Source organism: Ochotona curzoniae, unplaced genomic scaffold (assembly GCF_017591425.1).
Source record: "Ochotona curzoniae isolate NIBS_2020 unplaced genomic scaffold, NIBS_Ocur_1.0 scaffold_3835, whole genome shotgun sequence".
NCBI lineage: Eukaryota > Metazoa > Chordata > Mammalia > Lagomorpha > Ochotonidae > Ochotona > Ochotona curzoniae.
Window position 1 is genome coordinate 15,274,691 of NW_024467114.1, and position 14,756 is coordinate 15,289,446.

The 14,756-nt window shown below is 44.8% G+C and overlaps 1 protein-coding gene across 2 annotated transcripts in view; it reads left to right on the forward strand.

Annotated features, from left to right (window-relative positions):
• Positions 1 to 12,459, forward strand: part of SCIN (scinderin) — a 55,311-nt gene extending 42,852 nt beyond the window's left edge. Inside the window, exons 10-16 of one of the 2 annotated variants that reach the window (XM_040964865.1) lie at positions 1,028 to 1,118; positions 5,633 to 5,803; positions 7,507 to 7,684; positions 7,871 to 7,992; positions 9,686 to 9,763; positions 11,217 to 11,277; positions 11,871 to 12,459. In XM_040964865.1, coding sequence (XP_040820799.1) covers positions 1,028 to 1,118; positions 5,633 to 5,803; positions 7,507 to 7,684; positions 7,871 to 7,992; positions 9,686 to 9,763; positions 11,217 to 11,277; positions 11,871 to 11,998 — 829 coding nt within the window. In that variant the 3' untranslated portion in view covers positions 11,999 to 12,459. The remainder of the gene's footprint in view (positions 1 to 1,027; positions 1,119 to 5,632; positions 5,804 to 7,506; positions 7,685 to 7,870; positions 7,993 to 9,685; positions 9,764 to 11,216; positions 11,278 to 11,870) is intronic. The other variant, XM_040964866.1, reaches the window with a different exon arrangement.
• Positions 12,460 to 14,756: the final 2,297 nt, after the last annotated feature.

Genomic DNA, 14,756 nt, shown 5'->3' on the forward strand with positions numbered 1-14,756 from the left:
AGGCAGATATATAGAGAGGAAGAGGAAAGATAGAGAGGAAGATCTTCCGTCACATGGTTTACCCCCCAAGTGGCCACCACAGTCTGAGGTAACCCAATCCAAAGCCAAAAGCCTGGAGCCTCTTTCAGGTCCCCCACATTGGTACAGGGTCCCAAGGCTTTGGGCCATCCTAGACTGCTTTCCCAGGCCACAAGCAGGGAACTAGAGGGGAAACGAGGCTGCCGGGATTAGACCCAGTGTCCATATAGTATCCCAGTGCATGCACGGTGAGGACCTCAACCACTAGGCTACTGTCCTGGGCCCAGCAGCATTTATTCTTAATGAGCATCAAGTACCACAGGTTTAGAAATCTTGTCAACCATAGATAGTTTTAATAATTTTCTTTGTCCTAAGCATTGGGTTTCAAAATGAGAAGCAAAGAACCCAGTGGCTTCTAAAGCAAATCACGTGAATGGAAAACGAGGTTCTCTGACAGGAACCAGAAGGATTGGAGACAAGGAAGCAGGGTACTTACTAGGAGCAAAGTTTTTGTGACATTTTCAGGGTTGTTGGTGGAACTACTAAGGAAAAGAAAAAGGGAGCAAACTAAGACAAAGATTGGGTGATATAACCTGTTAGTTGGTTGTATTGTTTTTCTCTATAGTAAACCCAAAATGTAAATTAGCCAGTTTTTTCAACAGCTGGAAGCATAGAAGCGAGAGGGGAGTCACAGGTGATGAGGTGCCCCTAGTTTCCTGGCAACATGGACAGCTGGAGGCAGTGGTAATGGCTCAAGTAACTGGGTTAATACCACCAAGCAAAAGACCTGGATTGAATTCTGATAGGCCAGTTCAACTGCGGCCCCGCCCTGCCCCAACTTTGCCCTTGAAAACATTTGGGGAGTAAATTAGCAGATAGAAGGTTGTTTTCTCTTTCTTTCTCCATCTGTCCACCTCACAAATAAATGATTTAAAAAGTAACAAAAGCCTACATGAGGAGGTCTTCCAAGTTAAATATAAGCGAATTTATTTCACTCCTGTTCCCCCAGGCAAGGAGCAAATGCCACAAGAGACGAGCTGACAACATCTGCATTCCTGACGGTTCAGCTGGATCGTTCCCTCGGAGGACAGGCTGTGCAGGTTGGAATGTTTTTATCCCCACATCCACATGTAAAATCTTTACTATTGCAATACTTAGAGAAAGCTTCCCTTTAAGGCTGAGGTGGGAATTGGACATTTACTTGACATTCTATTTTCACGTTGGAATTTTAAATATTCTTACTCTTATGCCATACTGGTGTTCTCAGATTCTGGAAAAGGATTGAACCAAAGCAAAGCAAAACACCAAAAGTCTGTTAACAGAGATGGAGCTCCGGCCTGGGGTTTTGGCTTTCAGATCTCACATGGGACTGGCAGTGTTGGACTCCTGGCCCCTGCTCCTGCCTACAGCGTCCCGATGATGCTAACTAATCCAGGGAGGCAGGAGTGGTGGCTCAGGTGGCTGTGTTCTTGCCACTGTTGTGGGGGACCTGGATGCAGTTCTCAGCTCCCAGCTTCACACTTGACTCCAGCTTGGCCACTGTGAGTGTTCAAAGAATGAGCCAATAGACGGGAGCCTATCTCTGCTTCTGAAACCAATCTGAAGGATGACTATCAACATACTCAGGAGCCCCTCTTGCACCAGATCTTCCAGTTACAATCACACCATGCAATGGTGACAGTCAACATTGATCTTGATCTGTGTTAGCAGCTACAGATGTTGTTAAATGTGCATAGTAGCTCCAAGATGTTCTTGATAGATCCTCAGAAGCTGCAGATGGCTTCTGCTACAAAGCAAAGAGGGTTGAGATTGCAGAAGGAATCAAGGTGGCTCATCAGCATATCTTTGAAAAGATTCTCTCGGCTCCCTTGGCAGCAGCCCAGTGTAATCATAGGCTCCTTACAGATGAAACAAGAGGGCAGGCAGAGTTAGGGGTGTGGCATGAGAAAGGCTCCACCCGCAGTTACCAACTCTGAAGATGTGCAGGAGCCTCCGCAGGGAACAGCCAGCCTCCGCAGGGAACAGCCAGCCTCCGCAGGGAACAGCCAACCTCTGGAGGCCTCACAGGCAAGGGGGTGTCACCCCTGGAACCTCCCGAAAGGTGTCCCTTGATCTCCATCTAGTGTCCGAAGTTATTGCTTCCAATTTTTTTTAAAAAAAGATTTGTTTTATTTTCATTACAAAGACAGATATAGAGACAGGAAGATCTTCCCTCTGATGATTCACTCCCCAAGTGGCCGCAATGGCCGGTGCTGTGCCGATCCGGAGCCAGGAGCCAGGAACTTCCTCCAGGTCTCTCACACAGCTGCAAGGTCTCAAGGCTCTGGGCCATCCTCAACTGCTTTCCCAGGCCACAAACAGAGAGCTGGATGGGAAGTGGAGCTGCCGGGATTAGAACCGGCATCCATATGGGATCCTGGCGTGTTCAAGGACTTTAACCACTATGCTATTGTGCCGGGCCCTACTGCTCCCGATTTATCACAGGGATTAAATTAGCTGGGGACCATATTTAGGACTTCCCTCCTGGAGAAAAAGATAAATCTATTTTTACATTTTAAGTTTCTAAAATCATGGAAATTTGTCCTAACAATGGAAAATTTTTTTAAAAGGCAACAGAAGACGCCCACACAGATACAGTAAAAGAATGGAACAGTGATGGGCACCTGTCAAATCAGGATGGTCGAGGCTGCGCTCTGCACAGCAAACAGCACTACACCTGGACCAGACAGCACAGGCCCTAGCTTTCCTATCTTAGATACCACAATCTTGCCTGAAAGCCCAACGGCAAGAAGTGAGCGGGAGGTGAAAGGGGATGATCGCTTCGGGGCCTTTGATCCAAGAACAGGTGTAGTAACTATTCAGAATGACTAAACCTCGTTCCAAATAACAATTCCATAGACATACAAATACATCACTTTAGTGAGCAAGTGGACGGGGTGGTGGTGAGGGTTGATTTGTTCGTTGTAGGAGTCGAACTGTCTGGCTCTCGTCCTGTGTCCGCCGGGCAGGTGTTGGCCGGCCGCAGCTTTCTTTGCTGTCCGCTCAGGTTCCGTCGCTGCACTCTGCTTCATGGAGAATCCGCTCCTCGGTACAGTCCTTACTAGTAACCACGGGCATTCATGGTCATGGCTAAATGGCTTTCTGTGCAACTGCAGTGCAGACAGCAGAGGGACTCCATCTCCCTCGCGTGTGCTCCAATGTGTCCGCATTCTCCTTCATCCCAGCAAGGGCGTCTGCTTGTCCCTTGTCCCCAAAGCTAACATAAGGTCTTCCTTGTGCGTGTGCTCATTTTCTCATTGTAACTGGAGCTGGTCACATGTGTGGGTTTTTGGGCCACTTTTCAATAAGGCTTCTGTCTCTATTTTCTGGAAAGTGAATTCCAGATTCTAGTCCACACTGAAGGCATGAGGCGGGTGTTTGGCCTAGTCATGGGATTCCTGCGGGGAGGCCCATGGCCATGTCAGACTGCCTGGGGGCTTGGCTCCTGGCTCCAGCTGCCGATGACACAGAAAATTCAGGGTAACAGGTAATGAATCCCAAGTCCTTGGGTCCCTGATACGCACGTGGGAGACGTGCTTTGGCATCTGGTTTCAGGCCTGGTATTTTGGGAAGTCCAAAGAGCTGTCTCTTTCTCTGTCTCTTGTTTGCTCGCTTTTGCTCTCTCTCGGTGTGTGTGTGTGTGTCCTAAAAGCTCTGAAGGCTCGTGCTTATTTGTGATAAAAGCCTATTAACTTACCTTTGACTGCCTGTGTCTAACTCTGTCCCGGCTCATATCAAGTAAGTTAAGGTCCTACTGGCGTGTGGTATGCACATTTTTGGCTTTGTGTTCTCTGTTTTTTTGTTGTTCTTTTCCAACTGTTTATATGGGGAGTTTCACTAGTTAATACAGAGATAAGTTGCGTACTAGAAGGAGGAGTCTCGCCTTGGTTTCCAATTTTCTTTCCATTTTGGTTCTTGGTGTAGATTTATCATGCAAACTGGATCTGAGTTTAAAGAGGAGCACTAAAGTTTCTGTACTTTAACCCATCAGTCATTAATTATCAAATTAACGGGATGAAGGTGTTCTTAAATTCACTCCCTTCTATTTCCTCAAGAAGCATTGTATCCATTTCCTGAGTGAAGTATTTCTAGCAAGCTCTATTCATCTATGCCATCTAATTGATGAGGTGTTCCATATCAGAGTCTTCAGAACTCGCCGATATGCATTCACCTTGCATATTCCATCTTTCCTATTGGATACTTAATATACCCATGACTATTTGGCAATGAAATGATAATATTTAGTCTAACCACAAGGTGGCAGTAATGTACAATAATGCGTGAAAAATCTAAAGCCATGTAATAGGTGCCTTATGCATTGTTTTACTAAGTCCATTAACAATATTGGAATTTTTTTTAATCTATCCCTTTGTCCTCTCATCTGGCTTTCACAGTAGGGGATGGATTATAACCAGTGGTCCTTCTTCTTTTTTTATTATTCAAGTTTATTTATTATTTACCAAGATACAGTTTTATAGGTAAAAGTAGAGGTTATTCCCTTCTCCTCCACTTGCCCTTTGTCATTTTTTCCTGCCGGTTGAAGTTTGTCCCGGGCATATGAAATGCTGAGGTAACTGTTTTTTGGTACACTCTCCTATGTCCAACCAATCTCTGATTCTGTGATTGAATAAATATTTTTGTAACATATCTGGATGCTTACTGATTGAGACATTCATGAAGGCCCTTGTTTCCAAACCTGTCTGTAGGTCTCACTCTCTTAGTACAGTCAGCATTCCAACTCTAGAAATCCCTACATCTTCAAGTGCAGGGTAACTGGGACAGCCAAATTTAACACAGGGAAGGAAAAAATCGGGAGGTGGGAAGGCAGTCGGGGAACTACCACAGTGTTTGAACTTTATATCAAGAGGCATCAGCACTTAAACAAAATAGAAAATTCTAATTTAGTATTTAATGTTGGTAAATGAAATCAAGAAAGCATTCACCATTTGCCATCTTCGGTTTTTTTATCCAGAAAAGTTCCTATATTATATGATAAGTTGCTTGTATTGAGCTCATTTGCTATTATCATGTCTATACAGAGATAAAAATAGGAAGTATATATATTCAGTTTGTCTGCCAGCTTATAATTTTGGATGGAAATCTATTTTCATTTCCCAAATGTGGGAATCTAGAAATAATGAGGTGATTTTGTATTTACTTTTTGAAGCATTCAGACACATATGCCTTAACCTTATGTGCTAGCTTCAAAGCACGCAGGAATCCAGCACATCTGTGAACAGCTGTGAAATGCTGATGCTCTTGAAAGGAGAGTCATGTTCACATCAGGTTACAGAGACCCAGTGCTTACTCTGGGAGTGGGAACTCAATCCAGACCTCCGTCTGGGTGGCAGGAGTCCCCACCTCATGATCCACCATCCTGTATGAACAGGAACCTGGAGTCAGGAGCCACAAGCACAAAGCAAACCCAGGCCATCCAGGGTGGGACACGGGCAGCTTAACCACCAGGCCACGGCCCTGCCCCACGGCTTTGTTTTCAGCAAATAAAATAGGAACACATTTAGATTTTATTGCATTCTGGATGATATTTGTTTTTTCTACTTTCCTCTACTCCCAGATTCGAGTCTCCCAAGGCAAAGAGCCTGCTCACCTGCTGAGTTTATTCAAAGACAAACCACTCATTATTTACAAGAATGGAACATCGAGAAAAGGAGGTCAGGCACCCGCTCCCCCTGTGCGCCTCTTTCAAGTCCGGAGAAACCTGGCATCCATCACTAGGATTGTGGAGGTAACGTTAGGCATTCAGTCAACCATGTCCTGGCTGTGGACTTCCCAGCATACTTGAGCCATGGAAAGATCCTAGTCCTCCCCTCTGTAGTTATCCACCATTCATAATAAAAAGAAACACTAAAAACAAGAGAGTTGAGTAAAAGGTTAAACTCCAGATACTGACATCTCATTTTCTTAGTGGAATCAAACCTCAGACCAATGAGTTTTAAGAAAGCTGTATGGGCCCGGCGCGGTGGCGCAAGTGGTTAAGTCCTCGCCTTGCACGCCTGGGATCCCATATGGGCGCCGGTTCTAATCCCGGCAGCCCCGCTTCCCTTCCAGCTCCCTGCCTGTGGCCTGGGAAAAGCAGTTGAGGACGGCCCAAAGCTTTGGGAACCTGCACCCGCGTGGGAGACCCAGAAGAGGCTCCTGGCTTCGGATCGGCATAGTATCGGTCTGTTGCGCTCACTTGGGGAGTGAATCATCGGACGGAAGATCTTCCTCTCTGTCTCTCCTCTCTGTATATCCGCCTTTCCAATAAAAAAATAATAAAAATAAATCAAAAAAAAAAAAAAAGAAAGCTGTATGTAACACATCAAGCTGTCCAGGGCATGAAGCAACTTAACGCTGACTCTGGAAAGGCCAGTGGTGACAGTCAGATGCCTGACCACACTGGGATGATGTGAGGGGATAAGTATAACAGATATGGGAGCCAACTTGGCCACAGTGGGCCAGAACCATAGGTGTATTGATCAGATATACTGTCTCTAACCACACCTCCTATTGTGGGGTCGTGGGCAGGAACTGCAGGTGCAGACAAAGCCAGCAGGCCCAGGTTTCCAGAAGGCTGTGTGCTTTGACCCATATGGCACTTCAGCCACACCTCAGCTGCTGAGCACCTGTTTTCAAATCCAAGTCTGCAGATCTCTCCCATATTGTCCTGCATACTCTCTATCCCCAGACGTGGGCCCATCTTCCACCCCCATCTCTGCACACAAGCCATTCACCTGAGCCTTTCACACCGGGAGGTTCCACATATCTCTTCACCCTTGACACCCTGTCCCTGCTCTCAGCTCCCCTCTGCTTTCATCTTCTTGCTCTGTGGCTGCTTCTCCACTGGGCGAACACAGTCATCACTGTCGTGTTTTTAATCCCATCTAATACATCTGACGTCATTTGAACTGTCACTCAGCTGTACCTGAGTCTGAGTCTACAATACAATCTCTGCCCACAGTAGACTCCGGTTCCTGTTTGAGTGAGAAAGACAAAAGCTTCCATTTGCTAGCACATTCTTTGACCAGCGCTGGGCCAGGCCAAAGCCAGGAGTCTGGAAGTCCCAGCTGGGTGACAGTAACCCATGTACTTGGGCCATTGTCCACCACTTTCCCAGATACGTTAACAGGGAGCTGGGTGGGAAGTGGAGCAGCTGGGACTCAAACCACTGCTAACGGGGAATGTCAGCATCACAGACTACAACGTCAGCCCCAAGCTTGACTAATTTTGCTTTTAGATCCTTGTGCTACCATCGGAGGTCAGTTGAGCATTAAAATGACACAGATCAAAGGACACCTGCTGTAGTGTTTCACACACCACACTGGTGTCCCCTGGCTGTAGGGCAGGAGGCTGTGGGTAGTTTGTCACAGTCATGGCTTTTAGGAGATACATTTACTGGGAGAAGAGCAGTGAATGTGAAACATCGTGTTCTGCTTTTACACACTCTAGGTTGATGTTGATGCAAATTCCTTGAACTCCAACGACGTTTTTGTCCTGAAGCTGAAACAGAACAATGGCTACATGTGGATTGGAAAAGGTTCCAGCCAGGACGAGGAGAAGGGCGCGGAGCATGTGGCCAGTGTCCTCAAGTGCAGCACCACCAGGATTCAGGAAGGCAGTGAGCCAGGTGTGTGCTGTCTTTCTGCTGGTCTTAGGCGTTAAGAATCCCTCTGTTGGTTGCAAACGGGGAGGATGCCATGTGCTATAAGTAACTACTTAATATTGAAGTCAACTTGAGATATTTGTTCATGTAGGATGATCGTATCCCATGCCTCTGGATATGCGTTGGATTCAATTAGTATGTTTTCCACAGAGGAGTTTTGGGATGCTCTTGGAGGGCAAAAGGATTACCAGACCTCACCCCTGCTGGAGACACAGGCTGAAGACCACCCACCTCGGCTTTATGGCTGTTCTAACAAAACTGGAAGATTCATTGTAAGTGTCCCAAGAACAGGGGGATAGAAACTAACACCAGTGGGCGAAGCAGCATCCCCATCAGCTCGGACCCCTTCCATACAGTGTGCACCTGTGACTCTCTGGTTACCTGTGTACCACAGATGCTATTCTTTGTGCAGTGGATGTGAACACACTATGAATACTTGTAATTTAGTATATAAATGGAGCTGCTCTTAAATTACCAGCTACTGCACACCCATCACAGTATTCATAATTGTTCATATGAATATGAACATATGGGGGGTGGCCTAGTTTTATAATCTGACACTTTTTGTGTGGGTAGCAGTCATTTCTGATATAGTTCTGTTTCCCAAGGTAACAAAAACATTTACCTTGTTGGTTGAATAAAAAGATGTTATGGGGATAGTATAGTCAATGGGAAACATCACAGAGGATTATGTATGTACCTACAAATGCAATCAACAGTAACATTTTACAGACATTTAGGCTTTGATACCAGGCAATTTAAACTAAAATTAAACTCATCTGTATCAGTGTCTTAGCTCAGGCTGCTGTGACAAAAATAGCACAGACGTGGTAGTTTAAGCAACAAATATTTCTCACAGTTCTAGTAGCTGATAAGTCCAAGACCAAACGCCTTAGATCTGTTGTGGGGGGTCTTGCTTCTGGCTTTCAGTTTGTATCCTACATGGCCAGGAGAGGGCACTCTAGGCAGATTTACAGAGAGAAGGAAAGACAGAAAAGTATGTTTCATCTGCTGATTCAATGGCCAGTGGCCAGAGCTGAGCTGACGTGAAGCCAAGCGCCTGTAGCTTCCTCCAGATCTTCCATGTAGGTGACGGGGTTCGAGGACTGGAGACATCTGCTACTTTTCCAGGCCATAAGCAGAGAGCTGGATGGGAAGCAAGGCAGTTAGGACTGCAACCAGCAAACATATGAGATGTCGGCACCTGGAGGCGGCAGATGAGCCAGTTGAGCCACACTGCCGTTCCCTCTCCTTGTCCTTCTAAGGACACTGGTCCCGCTGTGGGGACAACTCGTGTAAACCTAAGCAGCTCCCAAACTCAAAACATGATGATGAGAATGACGGTATATGTCACTCCCAAAGGCATTTAAATGAGATTTTTATTTTAGTAGTTTTCTTTTTGAAGTTTCTATGTGTTGATCTGAAAGTCAGAGTGACAGAAAGAGAGAGGAAAGGGGTAGAGAGAAGAGGGGAAAGAAAGAGAGAGAAAAATCTTCCATTCCTTGGTTCACTCTGCAAACGCCTACAGCAGCTGGAGTAAGCCAAGCCAAACCAGGAGCCAAGAAGGCCGTCCGTCTCCCACACGGGTGGTAGGGCCCCACGCACTGTCACCTGCCGCCTCCCACGTACAGCCAGAAGAAGCTGAAGTGGAAGCAGAGGCAGGACTCAAGCCAAGGCCTCTGATCTGAGATACAGAAATCCTAAGAGGTGGCCTGCCCCAAGGTGGGCTTCTACCTTAGCGTCTGATTAGAAAGAGCTTGAGTTTTCCCACGTGCCATGACCAGACGCTAGAGACAAACCAGTTACTGTACAGGTAAGATGACTATACTCTGTGTCACGGGGCAGGCACCTGGAAATGACGGCCAGTTTTTTCATGGCGTTCCAAAATAATACACAGGCAGAGGTGTGTAGTATTCCAAGAGTCGCTGCTTTCCTGTCTGGTATGCAGTTTTTCATGTATTGCAGATTGAGGAGGTTCCGGGAGAGTTCACCCAGAATGATTTAGCGGAAGATGATGTCATGCTACTTGATGCTTGGGAGCAGGTAGGAACTGGGGCTACATGAATAAAACAATGTGGCTTGGGCAAAACTAAAACTGATGCACAAACCAATGTAATGTTTTTAATGTGGAAATAGACACGCAGTTACTATCATTGCCTTTATAATTTTAAGGGAAAAAACCTCTTATAAAATTCACCCACTCTTGATGGGGTCATCCAGCCTACGTAATCTACTACCTCCATACTTAGAGGACTACTAGAGAACTCAGAATGCCTCCTGAGGTTTGACAGCAAGTCACGGGGAAACCCCCACCTGGGGAAGAAACTAGCACAGATTTGAATCTACATGGTAGAAGAGATCATTATTGCATGTATCCCAACTTTAGAAAAAAATGACAATTTGATATGTCACATGTGATAGCTTTGTAAAACCTCCTTATAAACTAATAATAGTAAAAGGGAATATTTAAGTTTGTAAGTGACTAAATTAACAAAAAAAAAGAAACATGAAAAGCTCCTCTGAATTGGGCCCAATCCTGGAGTCATCCACAGAGCCCAAAACTTGGAGGTCTGTTTCTCGTTGCTAAGCCACCCCATTGTGCCACACCTGTGCTTCCTCATCCGCCGTGACCCATGCTGGAATAGTCTTGCATTCTGCCCAGGTGAATGGATCATTTATTTGCAGATAAGAAATTTTAAACCTCATGTAGGTAAAACCCTTCTGTGCATTTGAGAATTAAATTTCCTTATTCAGAAGTATTTATCCTTATTTGTAATGAGCTCTTGTTTCTGGGATGACAGATTCTGTGTATTTGCTACATTTCATGTCTTAAAATCATGCTTTTACCTTAAAGTAATGTGCCCTACACCCACATGTTCCAGCAGTTTTATCATCATTTAGAATACAGTTTCAACTTAATTGGTCAATTTTTTTTTCTGCCAACAAATGATTTAAATGTAAGGCAACTCAGGAGAATTTTTTAGTGTGGAAATTACCCAGCCTGTGCAGCTTTACATTTTTTAGTTCTACATTTTCAAAGCTCAATACTTAAATATTAAGCATTATAACACTTTTGTCAAAGTGCCCAGGGCACAATGCCATAAGAGGAAGTGAAAGTCTTGGATTGCCTACAGACCAGCTCTGTGTCTGGGTGTGGTCTTCCCCCAGCCTAGATCCCCATCTGGGAAATGGGTCTTCCCCATCCCAGGGAGCAAATGCAGAAAAACACCAGTCTGTTGTTTTTGTGAAAGATGACTTTCTCAACTAAGACATGAGAATCAACATGAATGAAGCATGCGTGTCCATTTGGGTGTGTTGTGATGAAGGTGAGCACTGGAGAAGTGAGCGGACTTCTCTGGGTCCCCCTAGAGCTCCCCGACTTCTGGGGTCGTGGCGAAGAGTGAACAAGCTGGGAGTGTGAAGTACTTTACCCAGTGCCCAGCACCGAGTCAGTACTCCTCAAGAGGTACAGTGTTGCTGTTGTTTCATTTTTCAGATATTCATTTGGATCGGCAAAGATGCCAATGAAGTGGAGAAAACGGAATCTCTCAAGTCTGGTAAGCTAGATCCCACTGACAATGACGGCTGTGCCCCGGCACAACAGTTACTAAACGCCTGAATGCCTCGTTACAGCATGTCTCCCAGAGTTCCATGCCAGAGCTGAGGAGTAGCTTAGCTTCCATCCTCAGAACTTTAAAGAATAATAGTTTAAAAAAAAAACGAAGAACCTCAGAATGTGGACAGAAACATAATGCTTACCTAATTTAGAATACTATTTTATCCATTTATTCGGAAAAACTTCAGTTCACTTAAAACCTTGTTTTAAGATGAGAATAGTAAAACTTTCATAAATTTGATAACAGATATTTTTGCCTCATTTTTGTGTAATGTTGTCATAATTTTCTGTTTCTGTTGAAAAGTATAACAATAATTACTTCATAAAGTTAGTTCTATAAAACTAGGAATTCTTTCAGGAAATAATGAAGTTTTCTTGGTGCTTTGCCAACAGATAAGAGATATAAATGACACACAGTTAATTTTTGGCTACTTAAAGATAATAAAAATTTAATTTATTTTATGGAATAATTTTAATTCTGTATTTTAGTTTAACCCAAACAAATTGATTCTATATCTTTGCTTCTCTTTCTAGCCAAAATGTACCTTGAGACAGACCCTTCTGGAAGAGATAAGAGGACACCCATCGTCATCGTGAAGCAGGGCTATGAGCCACCCACATTCACAGGCTGGTTTCTGGGCTGGGACTCCAGCAGGTGGTAAACCCAGCCTGAGGAGGCAGCTCTGCCCAAGCTGGGAGAGGTGAAGGGTCTTTTTGTTTATTTAGCTTTAGATAATTGACCTCAGCTAAATGGCTATTTTTAAAATGTCTAGTATTGGTTTGCAATTCATTTTAGACTGGAATTTTCTTATGCTATTAAGTTAAAATAAGCCAAAGCAAGCTTCTCTTACAGACCAATATCACCTTTTCCAGAAACTGATGTATGTCTTTTTTATATAGCACTTTTAAATCTAAGAGGTTGTGAACCACCTAGGGGAATCTTCCAAGTAGGATATTTTATAACTCAGCAGTCTTTGCCTATGTGTTCTTTAATAGGCCAGAAGAGAAAGCCAGGCTTGTATTTTCTATGTATTGTGTTGGAAAGAACTAGACATTTGCAGTCAGATCTATGTTAATATGGCTTTTAAGACACGATGTAATTTCCATTCTTCAGTCAATGTGACTTTGATGCCATTAAGTCCTAAGTGTCATTTTCTAAGAAGAGCTTTTTTATTTTCTGCTTTTTTAGAGACGTTGAAAGCATAGCTTTTATGACAAAGTAAATTGTGTTAATATCCACTTAAGACATACATGTGACAGCACCTGTTTAGTACAGCAAAAGATAAGCTCAGGAAAACCTCACTGATGCTGGCTTTCTTTATTAAAACACATCCTTTTTGAATGGCTTTGTAGGGTGATTTTTTTCGTATTTGGTGGGAATTAATTGCACCATTAAGGCTAAGTACTTTATGCATAAATAGAAATGAATCAAGTTTTTCTTAAGTCTTCCTCATTAAGTTGTCAAAATTAAGCAGCTTTCCCATGGTTAGGTAATTATGAATTAGTCTGAGTATCTTGTAGTACAGAAGAAACCTGGGTCCCCAGGAAACAGGAAGTGGGACAGAATCTGAATCCTAAATGCAACAGCAGGCAGCTTGCGGGTAGGTTCTGGAGCCTGTTTGAGGAGGAGAGCAGTACTTCTGTGCCAGGGAAGTGGTCTGAAGAAGTGGCACTTCCTCTTGGGGGAGTGCAGGGCTGGTGTTTCGTATGAGCCCAGCTCCTTTACTGATGAAGGCTGTTGTGGGTCCTGAGGTTGGTGTGGGTGTCAGGACGCCATGGGAAACTGCACTCCAGGCGCTGTTCATTAAGGACACGCTCATTAGGCTTCTACTAGGTGCTGGGCTCTGTTATCACGTTGGAGTCCACATGACTGAAAAGGACAAAATCCCAGTGGTACAGTCTTCCCATTCCAGAGAAGACACCAATCAGAATGGCATCAACTAAAAGGTATCAAATACATTAGAAGACAGATTCCTTTTTAAAAATGAAGAATTCATTTACCTTTAAAGGGCTACAGAGAGAGAGAAGAATAAACAAAGAGAGCTTCCATCTGTTGGTTCACTCTCCAAATGGCCACAACAGCCAGAGCTGAATTGATCTGAAGCCAGGAGCTAGAAGCTTCTTCTAGGTCTCCCACATGGGTGCAGGGGCCCAAGGACTTGGACCATTCTGCTTTCCCAGGCCTTCAGCAACGAGCTGCATCAGAAGTGTAGTAGCTGGGATTTGAACCAGCACCTATATGGTAGCACAGTTAGCATTGAGAAACAGGACAGAAAGTTTGTTTCTCAAAAGGTGAGGCTTTAGAAGATGAAAGAAATTATTTTTGGAAAGAGGATCCAACAGTGCTGAATAGAGGTGTCCAGGTCTCACCTTTGCACAGAGGACAGGACAGCAAAGGGAGGACTGTGTTTTGGGGAGACGCTCTGCCCCAATCCCACGTTTGTGCTAATGCCCACCATGGGAGGCAGCAAATGATGGCTCAGGACTCAGGCACCGGTTACCCATGCAGAGAACCTGGATCAAGTTTCCAGCTTGTAGCTTCTGTCTGGCCCAGTTTCAGCTGTTCTGGACATTTGGAGAGAGAATGGGCAGAATCTGTTGTGGTTCCACTACCTTTCACATAAATAAAAATTGAAAAATAACAAGTGAAAATGACATGAGCCCTGGATAGCATGGAGACTTGGAAAGCCAGCATAGAGAGAGGCGCAAAGCTCATGGCACCTCCTAGCCAGACTCTCTGACTCGGAATAGGTAGTTGATGCCCACATGACTGGCGAAAGGCAGGCAGGAAAGCTCAAAAGCCTCAATACATAATCGCTAATATGTCCAGCTCCCACACCAGCACTTACCCCATGAAACCTGGAGAAGGCGCGATCTGCAGTCCACTGCTCCAGCTCTGTGTCTACCAGTGCACCATCTGCCGCATAGCCTGCATTCACCTGTGGAACCTTGGTAAGGACCTTCACATTCCCCAGTACTGGGTCTGTGGCTGTTGGTGCTATACACCCCAGCCTCGCCCAGCTACCCTACAGGATGCAGCAAAAGTTTCAACCACATCCCATAGTTCCAGGGCCATGAGTATTGATGCTATAAGCCCCAACATCACCCATGCTCACCTGCTGGGACCTGACATGTCCCTTCTTTGTCCACAGCATCAGAAATGTGGCTACTGCCATAAAAAAAAAAACCCAACTGTGATTGGCACTCGACTCTGGGGGCTGAGTGCATACTTTTGGAAGCCCATGTGCACTTTACAAAATCATGCCACTAAGTCCACTAACAGCTGCATTCTAGACAACTGTGGCACTGGCTAGACACTGCTATGCTGACTACAGCTGAAGAAATTGCATAGAATCCACACTGCTGGGCTCATACAGAAGCAAAGACAAGCAACTGCCCAGCACACACCAGTGCAAACAC